At 49.8% G+C, this 22,427-nt stretch overlaps 7 protein-coding genes across 7 annotated transcripts; 1 reads left to right on the top strand and 6 right to left on the bottom strand.

Annotated features, from left to right (window-relative positions):
* Positions 1-558: 558 nt before the first annotated feature.
* ARB_01376 (uncharacterized protein) lies at positions 559-3,320 on the bottom strand (the record flags this gene model as incomplete). The annotated part of the gene is made up of 3 exons (XM_003012371.1): positions 559-1,120; positions 1,179-1,815; positions 1,886-3,320. The coding sequence occupies 3 exons, from the start codon at positions 3,318-3,320 to the stop codon at positions 559-561; spliced, it is 2,634 nt and encodes an 877-aa protein (XP_003012417.1).
* Positions 3,321-9,478: 6,158 nt separating this feature from the next.
* Positions 9,479-10,450, bottom strand: ARB_01375 (uncharacterized protein; the record flags this gene model as incomplete). Its single annotated transcript, XM_003012370.1, has 3 exons — positions 9,479-9,601; positions 9,698-10,240; positions 10,322-10,450. 3 exons carry the CDS (start codon positions 10,448-10,450, stop codon positions 9,479-9,481), a joined length of 795 nt encoding a protein of 264 aa, XP_003012416.1.
* Positions 10,451-11,801: 1,351 nt separating this feature from the next.
* ARB_01374 (uncharacterized protein) lies at positions 11,802-14,233 on the bottom strand (the record flags this gene model as incomplete). The annotated part of the gene is made up of 2 exons (XM_003012369.1): positions 11,802-12,068; positions 12,194-14,233. 2 exons carry the CDS (start codon positions 14,231-14,233, stop codon positions 11,802-11,804), a joined length of 2,307 nt encoding a protein of 768 aa, XP_003012415.1.
* Positions 14,234-14,303: 70 nt separating this feature from the next.
* Positions 14,304-16,073, bottom strand: ARB_01373 (uncharacterized protein; the record flags this gene model as incomplete). The annotated part of the gene is made up of 3 exons (XM_003012368.1): positions 14,304-15,145; positions 15,307-15,634; positions 15,819-16,073. 3 exons carry the CDS (start codon positions 16,071-16,073, stop codon positions 14,304-14,306), a joined length of 1,425 nt encoding a protein of 474 aa, XP_003012414.1.
* Positions 16,074-16,371: 298 nt separating this feature from the next.
* Positions 16,372-17,261, bottom strand: ARB_01372 (uncharacterized protein; the record flags this gene model as incomplete). Its single annotated transcript, XM_003012367.1, has 3 exons — positions 16,372-16,651; positions 16,826-17,115; positions 17,160-17,261. 3 exons carry the CDS (start codon positions 17,259-17,261, stop codon positions 16,372-16,374), a joined length of 672 nt encoding a protein of 223 aa, XP_003012413.1.
* A 2,045-nt stretch (positions 17,262-19,306) lies between these two features.
* Positions 19,307-19,798, top strand: ARB_01371 (uncharacterized protein; the record flags this gene model as incomplete). Its single annotated transcript, XM_003012366.1, has 1 exon — positions 19,307-19,798. The coding sequence occupies one exon, from the start codon at positions 19,307-19,309 to the stop codon at positions 19,796-19,798; it is 492 nt and encodes a 163-aa protein (XP_003012412.1).
* A 1,423-nt stretch (positions 19,799-21,221) lies between these two features.
* Positions 21,222-22,403, bottom strand: ARB_01370 (uncharacterized protein; the record flags this gene model as incomplete). The annotated part of the gene is made up of 1 exon (XM_003012365.1): positions 21,222-22,403. One exon carries the CDS (start codon positions 22,401-22,403, stop codon positions 21,222-21,224), a length of 1,182 nt encoding a protein of 393 aa, XP_003012411.1.
* Between the last annotated feature and the right edge of the window lie 24 nt (positions 22,404-22,427).

The following is a 22,427-nucleotide window of genomic DNA, read 5'->3' as shown; positions in this document are numbered from 1 at the left end:
GCAACAACAGGGTCCCATAAAGACTGTATGTATCGTAACACCTTTCCTTTCTTTTTGTATCCTTTTTTTTTTCTTATTTTTTGCATGAGTATGTCCCCCTCCTAAACTTGGTTGTCGTAAAGTTTCGTTGTGCTGGCAGCTTAATGCAAGAATGTATGTAAAAAAACGAAGGTATTCGATTGTAAGCAGGAAAAAAGAGCAGGTTGAACCATGTTCAAATGGTTCCTGAAGTATACGGGACCCAGGAAGGTGTATGTGTGAGTGGGTGAGCCGTTATTCGTAACCTTCAAGCCTCTAGATGGTATTTCCAAGGAAAGGGCTTCTGAATCTCGGAGAAAGTAACAGCAAGTATTCACGATCTCCGACAACGCCGTTGCAAATTATTAATTCTAAAAAACGATGTTCCGTTGGGTATGCCATAGTGCGAGACGGGCGGAATCTGGTATCATGTTATCGCGGTAACGGGGTTAACGAGCGAATGGTCGATGCGGAATGGATTGTTGGGATGTATCCATGGGCAGAGCTAAGTTGATGCCGATGCCTAAAGTAAATATATCATTAAGAATTAAGGGATAGGCCACTGAATTGGTTTGTCCAATCGTTCTGGCCATTCTGGCCGCTCTGGGGTCTATTCGTGGCCCCGTTACCGTTAGTTCGGCTAAAGTCAGCGGCATTAGGGTCCATCATAGTGTAGTGCGGCTGTTGGTATGAAGAAAATGGGTCGGTCTGAGGTTGAATTCCAGCTCCAAATCCAGCGTCAGGCTGTCTAGCAATTCCGAATGTATGGTATGGGTCGAGATAAGGGGGACGCATCCCCGGTTGCATAGGTTGCATATGGTCTCGAGTAGGGTCAGTATATGGAGAAGAAATTCCTTGGTTAAGGCCGCCGTATTGTCCAAATTCATGCTGTCGACGTCGATCAGTGTGGGAATCCTGCCCATACCCCATCATCCCAGAGCCTGGTGGAGGTGGTAGTCCAGTGGATGGAGTCACAAAGGAAGCAGGATTGATAGCAGACATCCAGATACGCGTCTTGTAAATTTTGAATAGGTCCGTAACCAAAGAATTAAAATTGATATAGGAATCAGCAAAATAGTAAAATGTAAGCTTCTTCCAGTCCCTGCAGTTGTGTCAATCAGCATATATTTATCGAGATAAGACACAGGGAAGTAACTCACATTTGGAACTCAGCATCAAGAATTTCCATATTGAGACGATGCTCAGCAACCTTCTGCTGGCACACGCGTTTCGCCTTGGCCTCGTTGCCTTCTTTATCACGAAGGGTCTGGATCTCATGGCTTTGAGCCAGCCTCTTAATCAGCTTGGGTTTTATCTCGGCAGCTTGAGGTTCTTGAGATGTGTGTTGGGACTGAGGGCCCATGCCACCGACGGCACTGCCTGGTGCACCGCCCAGAGATGGAGGAGCTCCAGGATTGATATGCCCAGTGCCGTTGCCTTGATTCTGACGCGAGAACAGCATCAACCATTTGTAATGCTCCTCGGCATAGTGATCCTTCAGTTCTTTGGCTCTCGCCCAGCTGATATTTGCATGTGCAACAGTACCCAAATCAGTACCGCGATCAGCTTCGACAATCACGAGGTCGCCAGTCTTTACTTCTAAACCAGTGCCCTCTTGGATATAGAAGACATCTGCACGGTAGCACTTGAAAGTAACAATGAATAACTGCTGGTTTTGATGAGGCTGGCCAAGGGCAGCATGCTGGCGTCCAAAAGCATTTGGCATGACATAAGCTTGGTGAAGAGAGGTTGGAATTCCAGAAGTTGGGATAGTGTCTTGTCCAGATATATATGGAGCTATTATGAAACGCCTATTAGCACCCCATAACCGTATTTTTATGTGATCTGACTGAGGCAGTGCACTTACCAATTTCGGCAGATGAGGTATTTAGACCATTTTCAGTAAAACTCCCTTCATCGCGGGTTAAAAGGGAGGATGTCGAACCAGCCGATGCTCGAGTCTCGCTTGACGAAGGGAAGGAAGACGATGGATGTCGGGTCAAAGTATCGGCGAAAGAATGGCGGCGACTCTGAGGTACATCAGCAATGCTGCCAAAACCAAGCGAGCTCTGCCACTGAGCTCGTTTGATGTTTTCCAAGGTGCGGTTCTCCAATGACGCAAAGGTAGGAAATTGCTTTTCTAAGTTTGTTGAATGCTCGCTGAATCGTCTGCGGGCATTATTGCGGGAGCTGTAGCCTGCAAAGCCACCCACATCTTCCAAATCTTCTACGGCTAGATCGGATTCTTCTGGAACACTGCCTTGAATTGGGTGAAGCTTGTGGGTTTGAGCCATGGAATAGCCGTTGTTGGTAGATGTCGATGAGAGGGTACGATCGCGGAATCTGTTGGTGCCCTCAGCTTGGCTTGAAGCAGCCTGACGTAACATTGCGTTCTCCAAAGTGAGCTGTTCGATGGTGCGTGCTTGGTTAGATGCCCAGTTGTTGTTGCTGGGTTCTATGCCACTAGGACTAATGTCGTCATCGTCTTCGCGAACGCGTCCTAGGGTAGCAGGGTCATGTCCTAGTTCCAACAAGCTGGGTCGAGAGGAACGACGTTGGACTGAGGAGTACTGTGCAGCAGGTCTATTCCGACTGATGGGTGGGGTGGGCTTGTTTGAAGTTGTGAGGGAAGGGGGAATGCCACTGGATTCTGGGTCCAGCTGTCCAACTGAGTATGACTGAGAGCGGTATGTCTTAGGCGTTGGGTGAAGTGGAATGGCAAATGGAATCGGTGTCTCCCCAGACGCCTGATATGCTGTAGTCCCGCTCTGATCTTCTCCTGAAGTACTAATCAAATTTGGGGGGTTAGAGCTCGTTGGGGACTGGAGAACCTCAACCATGCGAGATGGTGGTTCCTTTCGATTTTCGGTGTTCCAGATCCCTGTACCCCAGGGGAAAGATCCGTTGGCAGATGTATTTCCCCAGTTCACTGCTGTGGTGACCCCGGGACTCGTGGCGGTACCCCACGACGATTGATCCCCCGCAGGTGTGGTGGGATTGGAACTGACGGGCGAAAATGTGCTGGTGACGGGGAGTGAGGCCTTTCTCATTAAGGTGCTGGGCACTTCGTTGAGCCAGGATGTACGGCGACGTTGGTTTGCCAAAGGTGTCGGCTGGTGTTGAGCGGGATGATGATGATCGCCCTCATCCTCAGATGAAGCAAGGGCATCCGAATCGGGTGTCGAGCGGCGAATACCTGGTCGACATTTATCTAACATGATGGATGCACTGTTTCCTGGTGTGTTTGCAAAAGCAGCGCTGGCGGATCGTACTGGCTGGCCATTTTTAGTTGAGCCAGCCATATTTATTAATGTGTCTGTAAATGGTAATAGGGGGATAGCGGAATTTTGACGGGGTTTCTTGGAGAGTTCTTGAGGATGACGCTTCAGGACAATGTGAGAAGCTATTCCAGATCGTCGAATTGTTTTTGAAATGTAGGTAAAATGACGTTTATCCAAGGTCTAGGTAAGAAACCCCTGGATTTAAAGCAGGAGGAGGTGCTCGCATGTGTTGGTGACGGACGGGTCTTTAACTGCTATTAGAAGGTAGATTAGAACATATTCAACAGGCAACTTTGGAATATTCAAGATCGATCTTTGATAACGCCACAGTATGACGTCTTTGATGTCAATAATACGTTCTCTCGATCTGTAAAATCGTCGCGATAGGTTCGCGACAAGGGAGTTGAAAAATTCGCGTGGCTAGTAACACTCACACGTGCGTCTGCCCCCAATCTGGGGAAGCTCTATAGGGTACGGCCGTGAGCAGCCCGCGTCAAGGAAATTACCAAAGAACAGTTGTAATAGGCTCAAGCTGAGACGAAAGCGTAGAGAGTATATTATCTTGGGATGAAAGTGGAGGAGGCGGTAAGATGAGGCTTGCGCAACAATTAGTTGGTTGGGATAAGAAGGTCAAGGAGCACGCGCTGGATGAGAGCGCCTCCGTGATCCGAAAAGCTGCAGTTTATTGTCTGGGAGTAATATCGAGGGAAGATGCTGGCTCGGGAACTACAGTTCGATGACGGATTAGTACAGATAATTAACAGTGGATAGTGGCGAAATAGAAGAGGAGCTAGAACACACAGCTCTTAAATGCACAGGTATTAACCTCTCTCGCTTCTAAAATATATTCCCCAACTCACGTCTAGGCGAGCGTCCACAAGGCGAGGATATGGTAGATGAAGACTGAGGTCGTCTAGCAATGCGCGACGTGTCAAATAAGGTTGTGGAGGGGTTGCAAGGCGACAAGACAGGATGATGTGAGCTGACGTCGGGTGTCTGAATCGTCTTTTCACGGACAAGTGCCGTGTGAGACAGGGAAAAGCGAGTGTATGAAGTATTCGTGGGGGGTAGGCGATGAGAGAGGATAGAGCGCGGACGAGGTAGGTGATGAAGTACGAGGTACTCCGTACGAGAGATGTTCAATAGCCGACGAAGTCCTGAGATTGGCAAGGCCTGGCCCACGATTAAGCAGGTAGGTGGATTTCGGCTGACGATGGCTTATCTAGAAGAAGCGCATTCGCCAGCGGATCGTCGTCGAAGACGTAGTAAAGCTGGAGACGGGTGAGAGGAGGTAGAAGAAATGGTCGTGTGTGAGGAGAAACGGAAGAGCGAGACGAACGACGTAAGTAGAGAACCAGAAGGGAAAACAGCAGACAGAAAGTGGTAGCAACAGAGCAAAGTGGGTGGCGTGAGGCGGCGGCGGTAGATCTGGAATGGCTCGCTGAGTCTAAGTCTCGTCTCCAGAAACCCCAGATGTCGACGACGTATGAGAAGACGGAGGATGGTGGCACACTAAGTTTAGCGGAGTCGGGAGGTGTGGGCGAGCTTCTCGTCTTTTTTAATTTTTTTTTTTCGCTTTCCTGCAGCGCTGCTTGCTTGCGTCTGCTCCGTCCTTCTGCTGCTGAATGATGGGTCCGTCTGCTTGCTTGCTTGCTACTTTCTTTTTCCTTGGTTCTCTCACTATTCCTTGCACACTGGGCCCGCCTCGAGCCTAAAGTCAGTCTGGAATCTCTTGATCTGCGCCTAAAACCTTCCAACTGGCTCAGTTTTTGTTGACAGAGTGGTTCAGTTAACACCCAGAACCATAGCTATATCAGAGGGTCATCTGTCAGGTTGGAATTGGCGCCGGCGCCAGCGCTAGGCTAGGGGAGATGGAGTTACCTGAAGCGAAAATAAATAAGAAAAAGTCGGATTGTCAATCCAGCCTTCATCAGGTCAGCTCCCCCTTTTTCTCAGCTCGGGGGCTATAAGTCAACCGTTTATTTGTGGAGTCCTTTGGACTCAGGGTCCCTGGTAACTAGCAGTCTCCAGTCAAAGCGGCCAAAGCCCTCCTTTTTTTAGGCCCAGCTTGGCCTGTAAGTACCTGTGGCTGCAATAAAACAAACTAGACTCGATCTTGGAGCTCAGGTTGCGAATCTGCCTGTGTCTAGGTCCGATATCTCGAAGATAGATGTTGAAAGAAAAAGAAACGCCCAGGAAAGCAGTAAACGTCGAATACTACTCCGTACTCCGTACCTAGTCTTGTCTCGTCTCGTCTGTACCCTGTGCAACTGTGATCACAGAGGAGCGTATTTCGAGGAAAGTACTGGGTATTTGGGATCGTTGTTGGCGGCTATATTGTTCCGCGTCTATAGCTAGTTATGCCCAGCACACTCCAGGTCTCTCCACAAGGGCACTTTGTTTGTTGCTGTTTGTTTCATTTACCAAAAATTCCTAACTAAGTTCCAGCTAACTTTCTGCAGAACCAAGGTATATGTACAGTCAAACGCGGTACATAGGGAACAACAGAGAAAGTCGCCTCCCAAGCTACCAAAATTCAATGTTCCAAAGTACGTATCTAACCGAGAGAAAGTCTCCCAGCGAGGCAGAGAAAGGTTCGGGGGGCATCCAGCGTCATCTCGCTGCTACACTTTTCCAGCCAAAACAACCCCTTCCGCCTCCCTCTGACGCGCGGCCGGTGAAGCGTGAAGGGCAGCCCGGCGTTGAAGAGGCGACGTTGACGAGATGAAGTTGAAGAGTTGACGTCGCGAAGCTGAGGTTCGATTTCAGTTTTGCCTCAATTTCCGCTTCGGGCCTGGGCCTAGGGCAAGACATGCCACGTGAGGCTTCACATGACGTGTTGCTCCTTTTGGCATGTCCAGCCTCCTTCTGGGAACTTTTGACGTCGGCGAGTTGGCGTAAAAGCAACCTCCAGCCTTTTTTCCTTGCACCCTCTGTACGGAGCGATCTTTACTCGGTGCCTCTGTGCCTTGCTTGTGGGTAACCAGTTAACTCATATAGAGATGGCTACCTCATTGACTAGTTAACTACTGATCTAACAAACTAACTAGTTAGCTTAACTGACCCCACGAAATCCACCGTTAACCTTCTTTGATGGCCTAAACTACGGTCTGCTTGCCCAAAGCTCCCTCTCCAAGACCAGAGCCAAAATAGAGCAAGCGAGCCAGTGCGGACAGACAAAGAATTTCTTGTCGCTTTTGACACTGTAAGGAGGACGGGTAAAAAGGTCTGGCTGGGCCTCGCAACTCGTCCAGGGATGACCTCATTACTTCAGGCCCACTATTAATATATGTTATCAAGGGATGCACTGCCGCCCAGATCTTCTTCACTCGCGCCCAGCGGCCATTTGGGATGCCATGCGGCGTAACGGTGTCGATACACACCCTTGCTCACCCCCTTCAGACGTGGGACAGTCGAGGATTTGAGTGGGACAGCCAGACAGAGAGAGAGAGAGATAAGGGCGCAGGAGGGGGAGGAGTTGGCGAGGGAGTTTTACGCTAAGCAAAACGTTGCTCCTGATCCTGGTTCACTTTCAGTCCAGAGCCATGGTCAAGTCTTGGCTGAGTTTGTTGATGGACCAACCGCAGAATAATATCTTCCAGATGAGAGCAACCTTGTGGCTTTCAACAATGGCCGGCGTACTAGTGATCCCATCGCAGGACAACACCAGCAGACAGACATGGATGTTTGAGAAGAGAAAACGGGTTCTACAACGAGTTATTTAGCCGGCGCAGTAAGTTTTCGCTCCACTTGGTGCTGCAGCATCTCCAGTTGGCTCCATATCGATTATTATCTATACGAGGGTATCAGACAGGCGATACTGGAAGCATGTATGAGGGATCAATGGCCTCGAATCACATCCAGAAAGCATGGAGGGGGGATCGATGTTTTCTTGCATAACAAGCTGGTCTGCAGCCACCGGGAAGGGCCCATGTTCTGTGATGGGAATGAAACGGCACACATATGCACCCACGGCCTGACAGACCCCCTCATCCTGCACCCCGCATAATGCTTCTATCTTACTTCGCTCAGTCTTCGCCACTATGGAGGTTCTCGATCATTATCCGGTTCCCAGACTCTGAGCACTACACTACTTGGGGATTTTTACGATATGAATAGCAACATTTTATGTGCCCACTTATGGAGGTACGGGTACTCAATAAGACTTGAAACTGGAGTTCTGTATTCGAGGTTGTATAACCTCCCATCTAACCCGACGAACTTCCGTCCTCTTGAGGGATTTTCCTGCCCGTCCATCTCCACTTTGCACCTCCATCAAACATGCGGGATGGCATGCGGGATGCACGGAGCCGTATCCCGACCAAATTCCGGCCAAATATGCAACTGCATTGTCCTCACCTGGAAGATACTGGGCGATTATTAACGACCAGCTAATTCGGGTCTCATACCGCCCACGGTACACCAGGAGGACCGCGCTTTTTCACTTGGCATTCCAGCAGATTTCATAGCCAACCTAGAGTCTGCCCCATTTGGTTATCTTCGCCTGCTTTTACACCTGTGGTGAGACAACCTTTCTTCTTGCCTTCCCAAATAAAGAACTCGGGACTGGAAATCGGAGGGACACAGAAGCCAGCATGTATCTACAGCAATGAATACGGGCCCTCCACTCTTGCAAAGGGGGATTCAGGACGCTAAATATACAAAAGCAAAGGGCCCCGAGATCTGGTATCCGTCCACTCAAAAAGAAAACTCATTGAGCTAACAACTTTAGCATGGCGATGTGATGCAGGAGAGATGATCCCTCTTGGCTACGCGGTCATTCGTAGTCACTGATGGTAAACAAAAACATCTGATGTACGGAGTAGGTGTTCACCAAACCGCGCGCCGCGCTCAAGGGAATAGGAGTAAACACATGGATATTTCTGTACAAGGCCTAGTCTCTTCGGCCCTACTAACTAGTTATCCTCCATTATTCTGCCGTTTATGTTTAATCATCCGCAGATACGCATATGTTTTGAGGATGGAAATACTCTGCTCTGCGCTTAAATTGCTCGGCGTTGTTCATCCCGTCGAAAGCAGCAGTTGGAACCTTCATTGCTTGTTGACAGGGGCTCTCTCTCACAGGATGTAGCTCATCTGACCCCTGCGCTTAACTCAGCTGAGCGAAACTTTAAAAATTTACGTAAGATCTTATGTAATACAGCTGAGGTGACCTGACCCAATAAATTACAGACTTGTAATAGAGGTGTATTAGGATTAGGGGGTTAGGTTAGGGGGTAAGGGTTTAGATTAGGGGACTAGGGAGTATATTTAATAAGTAGTTAGAGAGTACTTTATAATTAATCTGGGACTAGCTACTAACTAGTTATTAACTAGTTAATAACTAATAGTAAGGGTTAGAGTTAGAAATATTGTAAAAGATTATACCTTTATTACAAGTGTAATTTATTAGGTCAGGTTACCTCAGCTATATTACATAAGATCTTACGTAAATTTTTAAAGTTTCGCTCAGCTGAGTTAAGCGCAGGGGTCAGATGAGCTGTAGCCTCCTCTCTCTCATACTCCATTTTTCACACTGTGGGACTTTCTTCAAACCATGTCCCTTGCTCGTGCTCATCCTCCTCCGCGGGGGGCTACCTCGAAGCTCATTTGCCCATCCAACCGATCGGCAGTATTCTAATTAAGCCACATGTTCGTGCCACGGCTATTATAGAACATCTTCCAGCAAGTTGGCTGATGTTCTAATTACCGCATAGCACGCATACTGCCATGGAGGATGGACGGTATTGCTTCACAGGAAATGAGTTGTTATCATTGATGTTGGTATGTACACCTATATTTAAAATATACAGAACAAACAGCTTGCCTCAATTCAATGTGAGTGTGCTTGTGATTGGATGGAGTGGAGGAAGTCCAGGTTGCACATAAAGATATTAGGACATGTAACATAAAGCTACATGCTAAGTGCACCATTTTCTCGACGGAGGCGTACATTGGCTGGGAAGGGGCCAAGGACCCTCTTATGCGCCGTATATATACAGCAAAGGTATACCTTGTCTAAAGATGGCTGCAAGTATGCACGGCTGAGTCGTCGTACATACACTGAAGAAAATCTGCGAGAAATAACTTGTGGAAGGCCGATCAGGCGAAGGAAGAAGGGTATCATGGCATGCATATATTGAATCGGCATTAGCTCATACTCCATCCAGAGATCTAGGCTATCCCTGCGACGAAGTCGGGCCTTTCTGTTGTTTCAGCTTGGCTTCGAACTGTGCGAACTCATGTGCGGCAATCTCTTCCTCCGGATCAAGTACCTGTGTGACGGACTTTACTTCTTCAATCTGTACATCAAACGCCAAGAATTAACAACGCGGGTTCAGAATTCCGGCGGTGGGGGTAGGAGCAGGTGCGGGAATGAATAAGGGAGGTGAACTCACATAATGCATGAGCATAGACTCAATACCATTCTTCAATGTCACGGTACTCGAATCGCAGGTTCTGCAAGCTCCACGAAGCTTTAGCAGGACATTCCCGTTTTCAAATCCGCGGAATTCTATATCTCCACCGTCTTCCTGGATAGCGGGCCTGATTCTTGTCTCGAGTAATTCTTGAATCATCCCAACAACTTCCTCGTCCTCTTCGTTATATCGTACAGCTTCTTCCGCTCCCGCGCCCTCCGCTCCCTCCTTACCTTGTCTGACATCAACAACGTTTACCAGTGCCTCACCTCTAGTAATTGCTTCGGTAATCAGGCTGAAGATCTCCGGTTTGATATGGGCCCAATTAGCATCACTATCCTTAGTTACCGTGATAAAGTCCGAGCCGAAAAACACCGATACAGCACCGTCAACGTTGAGAAGCTTTGCCGCTAGAGGAGATGGATATGGTGGTTGTAGGGTAGATCGTGGAGTTAGGTATTCAAGGAAGGAAACCGGAAAGCCTTCAGGAAGGACAGGGTGGTTAGGCCGGAACTTGAGAGCCTAGGTATAAACGAAAAGGATTAGATCAAAGTTCCGAGTAGCACAGCTTGCATCGGTATAAGGAGGTACATGGGCACTCACATCGGCATTGGGAGTAGTATCCGTCTCAATGAATATAGTTCGCCTATCCGAAGGAACGCCGGTACGTCCTTGGGTAACAGGCTGGTGATGTCGTTGCAAGGTTGGCCGGTGATGCGCCAGCACCACCATCGGAGGTCTACTTGCGCTCGAAAGCCATCGTAACGATAGCTGAGGGCTCTGCCGTCTCGAGGCCGACAAGGGGCTAGACACTGCCCTGGAAAGCACACGGGATAGCGGCCGTGATGCCATGGTAATTCACTCTTGTTGCTGGTGATGTGAATAGCAGCAGGAAATCCGGGGAGTTGAAGTGAGTCTTCAAATTCAAAGCTTTTCTTTGGCCCGCAGGAGCTCGATTCCAATTAATTATTAATAATAAGGTTAATAATTCTTCCATCCGTAACTTTATTTCTTCTAATTCTGTAATAGGAAATTATAATGACGATCCTAAACTCACGTGATATGGCATTCCCTGGACGTATGATTATGTCATCGGTCTACTATTTATATGGTAGCAGGAAGAAACGGTCTTCCAAAAGAACAGTCAACATAGGGTTGGAATACTTGAAAGGATGGCTCCTGCATTTACAGAACCTCAGGGGAAAGTTTGGAAATATTTCTCTTCTGACGGATTTCGTTCTCCTGTCTTGCTTATGGGGAAAGCTTTAGGCAATACCACTGAATACCAGCAGCCAAGGCACTCGATGTTGACAGACGCTTATATTGTTGATATGACCTGTAGAGTTTCTTGCAACCACAGGCCTCATATTATACGTCCATGAACAGTGCTTTTCATTTGGTTTCGTTGCGCGTCTGCATACGGCTTAGCATTTTACTATGTTAAAGCCGTAAATATGAGCAATCTTGCTTATGCTGTGTTGATACCCTAAGGCGATGGAATCTGGAGGATCAAGACTTTGGGTCCCTGTACATTGGCTAGCAAGGAGTCATTCTGGTGCCATTACAAGGTCATATTGACCAGCTAATTCTTATCAACTCCTATGCCACCTCTATAAATAGAAGAAGGGCTATCAACTTCCTGGCTGACCGTCACATTTACACTCAGGGCGGGATGGCTCCTTCAGTTACTCACTGTGGCTGTGCCTGTTAATGTTAGTGCATAATCACGGTTTTTTGTATTCTTTGTAGATTGATATTATTACCACAAGGACTTTACAAATTCACCTGTAGCAACACGGGGATCCATACATGTCTGTCCGTATAAAAGAAACCCCCTAACGTCCATTTGAAAATCACACATAGAAGCTCATGTAGAAGGCAGTTTTTTTCACAATTCATAAATATGGGTATACAATAATACAGGCAAAGGCAGTCCAGACGGGAGGGCAACCAAGGTGGAAAACCAAGCAATATAAAAGAGGGAGATGGGCAGGGGTAGATCTGCTTGAGTATGGCTGAAACCAAAGTACAGAAGGACGGGCGGGGGAGGAAGAACGGAGGAAGAAAGATGTCAGGCATTAGTTTAGGTATATGAGGAATGTAAAATGATAATGATGATGATGGTGGTGGTGATGAAAATAGAATATTTCCTCCCGGCGAGTAAAACCCACATCCCTCCCTTTCCTAACCAACCCGGATAAATGAGCCAACACTGGAAATTGTAAATTGTATCAAGTGTGTTGGCGGGCCATATTGACACTCTATTACAAGAAATAATAGATCGTATCAAGGACATTACTATCATAACAATCATCAGTTCAAGGTCGTCTCCATACAAACCGTTTGCGTCCTGGATCCGGGATGCCGCTGGCGGATGCTTCCACTTGCATGCTCCGGCTGTAGAGTTCCTTCAGGGTGCCGTCAGTATCAATGTGTATGGTACATATAGGTGAGGGGAGGGCAAATGCAACTAACCTCTTCATCTCCTGCAAATTTCGCCTCGAGGATCAACCATTGGGTGATATCATGCTTGGTATACGTGGGAAATGAAGTTTTCTGGCTCTGTTGGATGGAGAGAATGACGTCTCCCATCACCTCGAATTTCCGCCAATTAATTCGGTCGTTGTTCGCGCCGACAAAGGTTTTATTACCCTCCTCTGCAGACACCAGGTCGCGAAGGTGGAGGGGTAGGAACGGTATTCTTTCGTTGAAGGAGTTTCCCCATGCGAGTCGATATGCAAAATGACTCTTTTCAGTACTCATGAGTATAACTACACTCATAAATTGCTTCTGTAGGGTTGGAGGGACTAGTTCGCGAGTCTGTGAGAGCCTTGAAACCGGCGTTCCATTCAACCCTGCAATAACTGCGCCTAGCGCATTATAATTGTTAAGTTGGCGGAGTTTCTTTGATATGGAAAAACTCCTATTAGCCGAGAACAACTTGTATATGGAAAGGGATGGAGCAACTAAAGGAAAATAATAAAAAGGGGGGTGAGCCTGGGCGAACGGAAGTCCGTAATAACTCACCAATGATATATTCATAAACTTCTCCAGCGCCTGGGCTCGGTGTTTTGCCTTGTCTCGAAGCAGTACCATACTAGCGACAAAAAAGGCTAGGTGATTAAACGATTTGATCATCCTGTTCACATTTTCTAGGTATGCCGACGATTTCCCCTTATTCGGACCAGACAAGCTGACATGTCGAATAAGTTCGCGCGGCCGGAAGGAACTGTACATGATCCAGTCCATCCGGGTCACTTCCCGGGCAAATTCTTCGTCGGGGATGTCCATGAATATGCGCCACTGGGTTTTTGTGAGAAGATTCCGCGGCACAAGCTCGAGTTTCTGGGCTTCCTGCTGGGCGGATTCAACGGTAAGCAGGGTTCGAAAAGATTGGCTGGAGATGCTGCCGGCCCTGTCTGCACTGGAAGTGGTGGAGAGGTTGGAGTTTTGCGAGGAGAGGTCGAGGTCCATGTCGCTGATGTTGAAGTTACCCATGGACTGGGACATGCGGTTTGAGGTTGTATCCACAAACGGGTCGGTAGAATCGGGTAAAGAGTCCTCGTCGGTGTAAGCCCAGCATAAGTCGTCGTCTTCCACAAATTTTTCGAGGTAGGAATTCATCTCCTTTGCAGCAAAGGCGAAGACGATATTCTTCTCGAGTGAGGCAATGAACTCGATCAGTAGCCTCCGGGTTTTGGCTCCAGCAAAATCTCCGGGGTACTCCGAGACCCATTGTGCGAGGACGTTCAGGAATCTGAGCTGGTCTGCGTGACGGGTGAGCAACGGCGATCGGCTGCAGTTGATGTGCTCGAAGCGTGTGATTATGGCGGTTAAGACATGAAAGGGAGTAGCGAATTTTCGATAGAGACAGAGGAAGATGGCGGGGAATTTTGCATCCTGTTTGGACAAGGGCAAGGAGAGCAGCCTGTCGACCAGCTCGTCAAGCGTGCAGCCAGTGTCATCCTGTTTCTCCTTTGGCTGCGTCTGACTTGAAGGGCTTCCGGCGGATCTTGAGTCGTCCAGCTCATCGTCCATATCAAGGAAGCTGCTGAAGGCGTCTGAGCCGGAGCTGTGCCTCCAAGTGGTCCTCAGGTTTCGATACCTGGCTTTGCCCGGAGGCGAATCCTCGACGATGGTTTCTGAGGCGCTGCGGTTTGATATCGTACTCCCGGGTGGTGTTCTTGGCGGCACGGGCTGGGAATTACTACGGGCATATCTCGAACCGCCGTGAGCGCCAGGGGCCAAAGTCGAACTGCTGAACGTATCGGCGTGGCCACCACCGCCGCCGCCGGATCGGTCAGATCTGATGGTGTCGCTGGTCGATGGTCTGGGGTTCTCGGAGCTTGCCCGTGTATGAGGTCGGTTGCGGGGGACGGGTTGGCGAAGTAGTAGAGTAGTGCTGTTGCTGCTGCTGCTGCTGCTGCTGCCGGACGGTGCGAGATTCGGAGAGGAAGAGGCGGAGAGAGGCAAGCGATCTGTCGTAGAAGAGGCTACATCTGCAAGGGAGAGCATTGAGACGTCAGCCGGTGCGGCAAGACAGCGTGAGGGCGGTTCAGGGGGCGGACGCTTTGAAGAGAATATATCATGCTTGGAGAAGAAAGGGGAGGTGGTGAAAAAGTCGGCCGCAACCAGAACAGGGGGGGATGGAAAGAGTAAAAAAAAGGAAGAAGAAGACGAGCAGAAGGACTAAAGGCTCGACTCTGGCCGGCAAACTCGAATTCATAGGAGCCAGAGCAGGGGGATAGCGCAGAGTTCTTCTTCTCCTGCCTCGTCGTCTTTCCTCGTCTTCGCTTTTTTTCTTCTTTTCTTTTCTTTTTGGGCGGTGCGAGGCGTGGGTGGAGAAAGCCGGGAGCGAGTTTAGCGTGATAGACAGGGGGGATGAAGCAGCAAAAGCCCCGAGGGGAGCCAGAACAAACGGAGGGCGGGCAGGCAGAGGCAGAGGCAGACGCCCTTTGGTTGGAATGTTCACCTTCCAGGCTGTGTCTGGCTCGTGGTGAATTGGAGAGAGAGGGAAGACGGGGTCCAATACCGTCCATAGTGATGGGTGTTTGTTTCTTTTCTTCTTCCCAGACACACATACACAAAAGGGGCGGGACAAACAGTCGACAAGCAGAGCAGGAGAAGAAGAGAAGGTGAAGGTGGGGGAAGAAGAGAGAGGACTGGACATACCAGCACTACGCATGATGATGGCTCGTAGGATGGTTGAGATGCACTTCTTGTGGGATTCTGGATGGCTGGCCGAGATTCTCTGCACCTTCAACCCCAGTAGAGACCGGCATGCTTGCACTAGGGTTAAAGGGTCCTGCTGGGATTCGTTCTGAGGGCCATCGCATTTGCAGGCTATCACGAGGAAAGGGATGTTGGTCGACTTCCGAAGGGCATCTAATATTTCCGTCCGTTCAGCAGTTGTACCAGCAGCGCTGACTGCCCGGCGGAATCCAGGCAGGACGGACGACGCATAGAAGGTTAAAAAAAAAAAAAAAAAAAAAAAAAAAAAAAGAAGAAGAAGAAGAAGAAGAAAAAGAAAAAGAAAGAAACAAACAAACGAGAGCGAGAACGGCACCGAGGGAGAGGCCGGGTCTTACCAAGGACCTGTGGGTACTGGGACACGCTGCGGAGATCGGTCGAATCGAAGAGGCAGAGAACCCCGTCGATGGGAGGCAGCGCCTGCTCGCCCAGACACTTGGGCCACACGATGCGGCCGCGGTCGTCCAGGGTGATCTTGTGGATGGCGATTTCCAGCAGCCGGACCACGTAGATAGCTCCGTCCATGGACATCTTCTTGATCGAGGACCGAACCAGCGGCGTCTGCTTCAGGTCGAGCGCGCACTTGACAAACGTCGACTTGCCCACGCCCGCAGCTCCCACCACTGCTAGATTCACCTGCGGCAGCTGGTGTCCAGACGTAGCAGCCTATACACGCCGTTAAGTTAGCCGGGGGGTTCTCTCTCGAGGGGGATATATATGTCTATAGATCTCGCATGCCCCCCAATGCCCTCAGGCAGTCCCTGTCCGGAGCCAGAGAGGAGCAGACAAAAGGGCACACCATCGGGATATCACATCCGGGGGAAGAGAGATCTGAGAACATCTCGCATACCTCCTCCGAGCTGTCCTTCTCCTTCTCCTTGTCTTCGGGTTCCTGACCCGTCATCGTCGCCTCGTTCTCTGCGATTGCCGTAAACCCAGCGGCGTCCTGCTTGCCCGAGCGGCCGGCCTGGAGGTGCAGCTTGCCCACGGGGGCCGAGTATGTTCGGTTCTGGAGCGGCGGGCGAGCTGGACGTGCGGAAGGGAGACCATCACGCCCAGCGCTGGTTGACCGTGTCCTGGCGAGGTTCAGGGAGGAGGCGGACATAATATATATACTATATATATAATTTAATATAATTTATATATAATATAGAGGTATGTTATGGGTTCGAGTGGGTGTCTGTGTGTGAGACAGAAGGCGTTTGAGGTAGAGCTCTCTCTCTCTCTCTCTCTGTCTCTCTGTGTCTGTCTCGCCGGTCTTCCTGTCTGTCTTCCTGTCTGTCCGTCTTTGGTCTCTGCTGTTTCTGCTGTATCTGTCTGTCTCTGCGTGTGCTCGTCGCAACGCAGCCCGTCTGATCGCAGGGGGCAACCGGATCACTGCTGCATGTCTCCCGCGGGAGTCTTCAATGCAGCCGTCTCTCTTCCCCTAAGCCAGCCTGGCGCTGTTCTACTGCGAGCGATGCTCGCTCGTCATCGCCAGCCGCCGAATTGAGAGTCGCTTCCCGTGTGCCGGCTGCTGCTTGCTGCTGCTCTCTCGCTGGACGACGGAGGCAAACCCAGGTGATAGATAACAACGAGCAGAAGATGCAGCAGGACGCCCTTCCGTCCTCCAAGCTGGCGGCGGCGGCTGTTCCTGTTGTGTTTTGTGTGTTTTCTTCTTCTTCTTCTTCTTCTTCCTTTTCCCTGCGTTGGAGACAAGCAACAGCGCGTTTTGACCGGTACAACGTCGCAGGCAGGGTTGAGACAGGCGGGAGAGAGCGAGAACGGCGGATCGGAGGTGCGTATATATATATATATATATATAGCTAGAAATCGACAGATAGAGTCGAGATGCCAGGCCGGAGTCGAGCGGCGAACGAGGCAGCAGATCGATGATGGGGGTTTTTTAGTCTTAGTGAGACAGCAGACGCTCCAGGATGTTTGTTTTTTTTTTTTTTTTTTCTTTCCTCGTCTGTAACAAGAAGCAGAAAACGCTGGAAGGACATCTCGGCCTGCCTCTCGTCTCGCTTCTTTGCTTTTTCTCTCGCATCCGCAGTCTCTCGCCGTTTCTGCGTCTCTGCGTCTCTGGCAGTGTCTGGGGCCTGGCGGGCCTGCTCTGCGGCCTTGCTATCGTATCTACGGGCTTGTCTGTCTGCTGTCTGTTTTGTCTACGTTTGATCTACAGGCGGTAATGCTGGCGGGCTGCGCATACATCAGACAGGTAGCATTTCGCAAGGGGAGGATAGAGTTGAGGGCTTCTCCGGCGCTCTTCATTTCTTCGTTCTTCTCCTTCGTACGGAGTAATCCTGGTCATGTTGTAGAGTTATAATAGCAATATAAGAAAAAAAAATATAGATCGAGTGGTGGCAAGAAGCCTTTTCCTATCATCCATCATCCATCATCCATCATCCTGCCAGGGGCAACGAAGGCAAAGGTCAGCCCGGCGGAGATAATGTGTGCAACAGAGGCAGGGCCCTTCCATTCAGCTTGCGTTCAGCTGCCAGGCTGTGTGGCCAGGGGAGAGCGAGTCGCCTGCTTCGTGCTTATTCTTGGTAACGCTGGCCCTGTTTTCTTTTCCTTTCTCCATGGTCTTGTGTCTGTGGCTTTGGACGGTAGTTTGTTTATGCAGAGATGTTGACTCCGTGGAGTCGACAGTTCGGGATAGACGAGTCCCAGAGCCTCGCCCCGTCTTCTAAGCAGCTAGCCAACCGCCGTCCCACTATTCGGCTCCAGATCGAAGGGCTCTGCCCTCTAATTCGTGACTGTCCAGTGTAGAATGGGAAGTTCCATTTGACCGTTGGGCCCCCTGTATCTACTGGCGTTTCAAACCATGCTAGAAAGGAAAAAGGTACCTGTGTTTCGGGTCCTCGACGGGTGTGTTATTCGTTTACTCCCCCTCCCTGAGACGGATGGATCCCCATCGAGCAAACTTGCGGGGAGCAAGAGAGTGGGTGGGTGTGTCAACTCGTCTGTATACTGTATGTACACTTGGTGTGGTAGGACCAAAGGGGCCTTTTGTGACGAAAGAGATCACATCTGCAGGTCCTTGTCCTGGGAACTGGATATAGCTTCTGGATCAGCATCTCCGCTCCCGAATAATAACATACCCCTTCGCTTCTGTATGTCAGCGTCAGACGACAGATCATGTCTCGACGAGATCGTGTCCAATCGGATGGGACTCTCATTTTCTTGTCCAAGTAACAGCATTCTTCCAAGGCGAGAAGCGAAAGAGTGACGCTATATATAGGATCACACACACCTTTTTTTTTCCCTTTTTAAACATTCCCATAACACCCCACGATCTGCAGGATTTAAGCAGTCAGTTGTCTGTATAAAAGTAAAGAGAGCGTACGCAGGATGCACACAGTGCGATCGGGCTTCCCAAGGGTACCTCCCATAAACCATAAACGGTGCGCACATCCCGGCAGGTTGGTAGCTTTTTCGCCTCAGCCAATCTTTAGAGTAACGCCGCCGCTTAGCCGGTTCCTGTTTTTGCTTCCATATCGTGACCCCTATTACTCATATTCCTATCCATATCCATATTCATATCCATATCCATATCAATAACAAGAGCAATAAAGCGTCGAAATGCCTCATCCTCAGCTCCGCCGGTGGCGTGTCTCGATGCACCGCCATCGTCGTCACACGCTTCTCGCCATTTGCGAACCCTTCCAAGCCCGCGGTTGAAGCCCTTCTCCGCCGTCCAGGGGCCTCGGTTCCTTCCTCTGGACGAATGTGACCCCCTACCTCGCCCGCGTCCTCGTCCGCGCCCCCGTCCGTTGCTGTTGTCCAGCCTCGCCTCTTCAACCCATTCCTCTTCCAGTGTTAGACTGTAAATCTCCCGCAACCGAGCCCGGAGTCTCGGGAATCGACTCCATAACTCCTGGAGCTTGGGCGAATTCTCAAGACTGGAGAATCTCTCTTTCGATTGCCCCTGCCCCGGCCCCGGAGCTGTGGCAATGTCAGCAGCAGTTGATGTAGACGTAGACGTAGCTGGGGCTTCTGCGTCGTTGACGGTCACCGCATTACCGTCTCCCTGTATACAAGCGTTTTGGGACGCAGGATCTTGTGCAACTGGAGAGCAGCTTGTCTTATGGGCCTTTGAACACGCCAGAGAGCAGCTATCATAGGCAATAGTTAGTATACATCCGTAGATTCAGCTTCGTCTTCTTCGTCTTTTCATCTTCGTCGTGTTGCTCGGGGGAGAGAGAACCTACCTCTGCACGCCGCAAGCTGGACACCGGTACTTTGCTTGCTCCTGGGAGCAGACCTGACACGACACGGCCATCAGCTCCGTCTCATGACCTAAGTACAGCTGAGCTTCTTCTTCTTCTTCTTCCTCTTCTTCCTCCTCTCACGATGGCCTCTGCCTGGATCTGCTTCCAATGCATCCCTCGTCGTCGCCGTCTTTTTGTTCTGGCGAAAAAGGAAAAAAGGAAGAAAAACGGTATTCATACCGCTGCTTTAAGAGCCTCGCCAAGCCGCTGCACTTTTTCCAGCGCTGTTTTAAACGTAACTTCACCTGTCAAAAAGTCGAGCGAAGGAAAGAAACAAACAAGACGAAGAAAGACGAAGAAAGACGAAGAGAGAGAAAGACGAAGGAGAAAGATCAAGCCAGCTCAGCATGACGAACGTGCCAGCGAGGACTCGCTCGGTGTACCGGGCCATACTACGCGAGCTGCCTTCCCGGCCGCGCTTCTCGCCGTCTCCCCTCCAGACCAAGATCCGCCAGCACCTGTCTACCGCACCCGCCGACGCCGACGCTGCTCGGGCGCAGCTGGAAGAAGCAGAACAGTTTGCGCAATACGTCAAGGCCCAGAGACAGTATGTTACGCTGCTGGAACGATATAACCCCGGAGCGGACATGGACCAGGAAGAACGAGTCCGGTTGACTGCCAGGAGAGTCGGCATGAGCCTGCCAATCGAACACAAGAACAATTCTTCATAAAAGCTGCATGAGGGTTGGTGTTCGGAGATATCAGCGTTAAATTACCCATGATTGAACGCGGCGTGGCTGGATGATTTCAGGGCTTATTAGTTGGCTGTGGTATGCAAATTGTTCTTCTTTCCCTTACTATTATTCTATGCTGTTCGGGTAATCTAATGTGACACTCTCGGGCAGGTGTTGAGCGTATGGGATAGCCATAGCGAAGGCTGTTTGAACTTTTTTTTTTTTTTCTATTTTTTACACTGTATTCCAGACACATTGTACAACTACTACGACAAAAATATACCCGGACCATAGTACCCAAGTTTCATGTTCATCTCTTTATTGAGCCCGACCGTTGGCGAAGCGTAACCGGAATGACCTGTCTTATCACTGTTAAGCCGCTAGTCATCTTGCAGACTTCAGACCGCCTACAAACGGCCATGGAGGGCTGTGACGGGTTGCAGCAGATCTTGGGGGGAAACAGGGGCTGGGTCTATACTTCGGCCATGTCTATACGGTCACCGTATTCTTCAATACTGCGGACCAGTGCCGTTGCAAAGGGTTCCTTCACCTGCACCACTGGAACTGATAGCCATGATATCCAAGGTATATCCAACGGCAAAGGATGTTATTTCATTCAAAAGGCAATCAACTATATATGATCCTGCTAGTTACCTTCACGGAACCGAAGAGGCTACAGGGTTTCTAGAGATATACGGCTCACAGATCACTTGTGTATACGCAATATAATAAAACTCAACATTTATACGGTTATATATATAACACTCTTCCCAAAAAAGACGACCAGCACCAGAGCCATGCAATCGATGGGTCAGGTGCATCTGTAAAACAAGGCAAGCTAGAGCAGAAAACTTCATCACTTCATCTAGATCAGATTACCTATTAAATCTGTAAGAAGTGTACCAAGGAAAGAGTGTAGTAATGCTAAACACGTAGACATCCATGGATGTTCGGTCAAAGAGCAGTGCAAAGCGAGCGTTGCTCTATAAAAACGACGAAACGAATGAGAAAAATGCATGAAACCCCAAAAATCAACGCCTTTTAGATGCATATGTCACCAGAGTACATTAGCTGGGAAAACAAAGAGAGGAAAAAAAAAAAAAGAAAGATAGGAAAATATGATAGGAAAGCCAGGATCAGAGCTTGTGGTCTGCGCACATGCCATGGTAATGGGCAGCTGGATGTTTAACGAGTCCAGCTCGGAGTGTGTTGGTGATATAGGAATGAGATGTATGAATGAGGAGTCGGGAATGGATGGTAGGAGGCTGGTATGATTTGACAAAGGAAAATTAAGGAAAAGGAACAAAAAGGAGTCTCTCAAGTTTAGATGACGGGACGGGCCTTGCCGAAGAATCTAGAAATGATTCCTCCGGTGGCTGATCCTGCGGTCTTTGCACGTTTCTGTGGCTGTATCTCGGTTGGGAAGTTGATCGCATGACTCTTGGGCTTGGGGCGCATCATCTGGATGTCGACATAGCTATAGGCCAAGTGAGAAGAGCTAGGGCTTGTGCTACCGTCAGCAACAACAACTTCATGGAAGGATGAGGCAGTGTTGATGCTGGCCGGCGTTCCTCGGGAGCTGGGAGCCAAACTGGAAGATCGAGACGAGGAGCCGTGGTTGGAATCGGCATGGCCGAGAGCAGGCAGGTCGAGGACAGAAGGCGGGGAAATAGAGCGACCCGATCGCTGCAGGGATTGCCGACGTTTATGACGAGCGATGCGGTCACTTGAATTGTCCGCGATCGAACGGGGAGAATCGTAAATGCCAGCCTGCATGCCATAGTCACTAGGGCCACGAGCAGGGCTTTGGTCACGAGATGCTTGAGCTAGAGCTGCACGTACGGCAAGCTCTCGTTCACGTTCACGCTCACGCTCACGCTCCATCTCCATGTCACATTGAGCCTGGATGTGGCTGCGAATGGGAGCAAGGAAGGGCTCGAAGTGAATGAAGAGGTCCTCCTCATTGACACGGGTGTCCCAGTCGAGCAGATAGAGAAGTTGGCGTTCCATCAGGTTGACTTCTGGCAGGGAGAAGCCAAAGCCCTCATAGCCTTTGACCAGGGTGTATCTAGACCAGTGCTTGTTCTTTGGGCTCGAGTCGTTGAGGTTTTTGGCAGCCAGAATGAGAGCAGCGAGGAAGATACGATGGGAAGTGCATCGCATGCCCTTGGCGACTGGTGGCAGCTTGTTCTTTAGACGTGCTAGGAAGACAAGAGATGTCATGAGAGTAGGGACCTCGACATGAGAACGGGTAACAAGAGAGAAGATGAACGACTCCAATGGTGGCAGGGGAGGAAGATGAGGCTCGTCAGCTGCCTTGAGATCGGGAGAGGCTGGCGGTGTGAGAGTCCCTTGCTGGGTGACTGGTCCTCGAATAGCACGGTCCTCGCATCTAATAACCATAGATGATTGTCTAGCCAAGTAAGATATCATTTCGCATGAAACCGGCATAGAGATGAACTCGTTGAGAGCTGCACGGTTAAGAGCAACGTTGGACTTCGCCATTTTGATATTAGGACTAGAAGCAGG

Source organism: Trichophyton benhamiae (genome assembly GCF_000151125.1).
Source record: "Trichophyton benhamiae CBS 112371 chromosome Unknown Abenha-G-c-208f01.r1, whole genome shotgun sequence".
Classification (NCBI taxonomy): domain Eukaryota; kingdom Fungi; phylum Ascomycota; class Eurotiomycetes; order Onygenales; family Arthrodermataceae; genus Trichophyton; species Trichophyton benhamiae.
The sequence above is the reverse complement of the archived record's forward strand: the minus strand, read 5'-3'. Positions and strand labels throughout refer to the sequence as shown.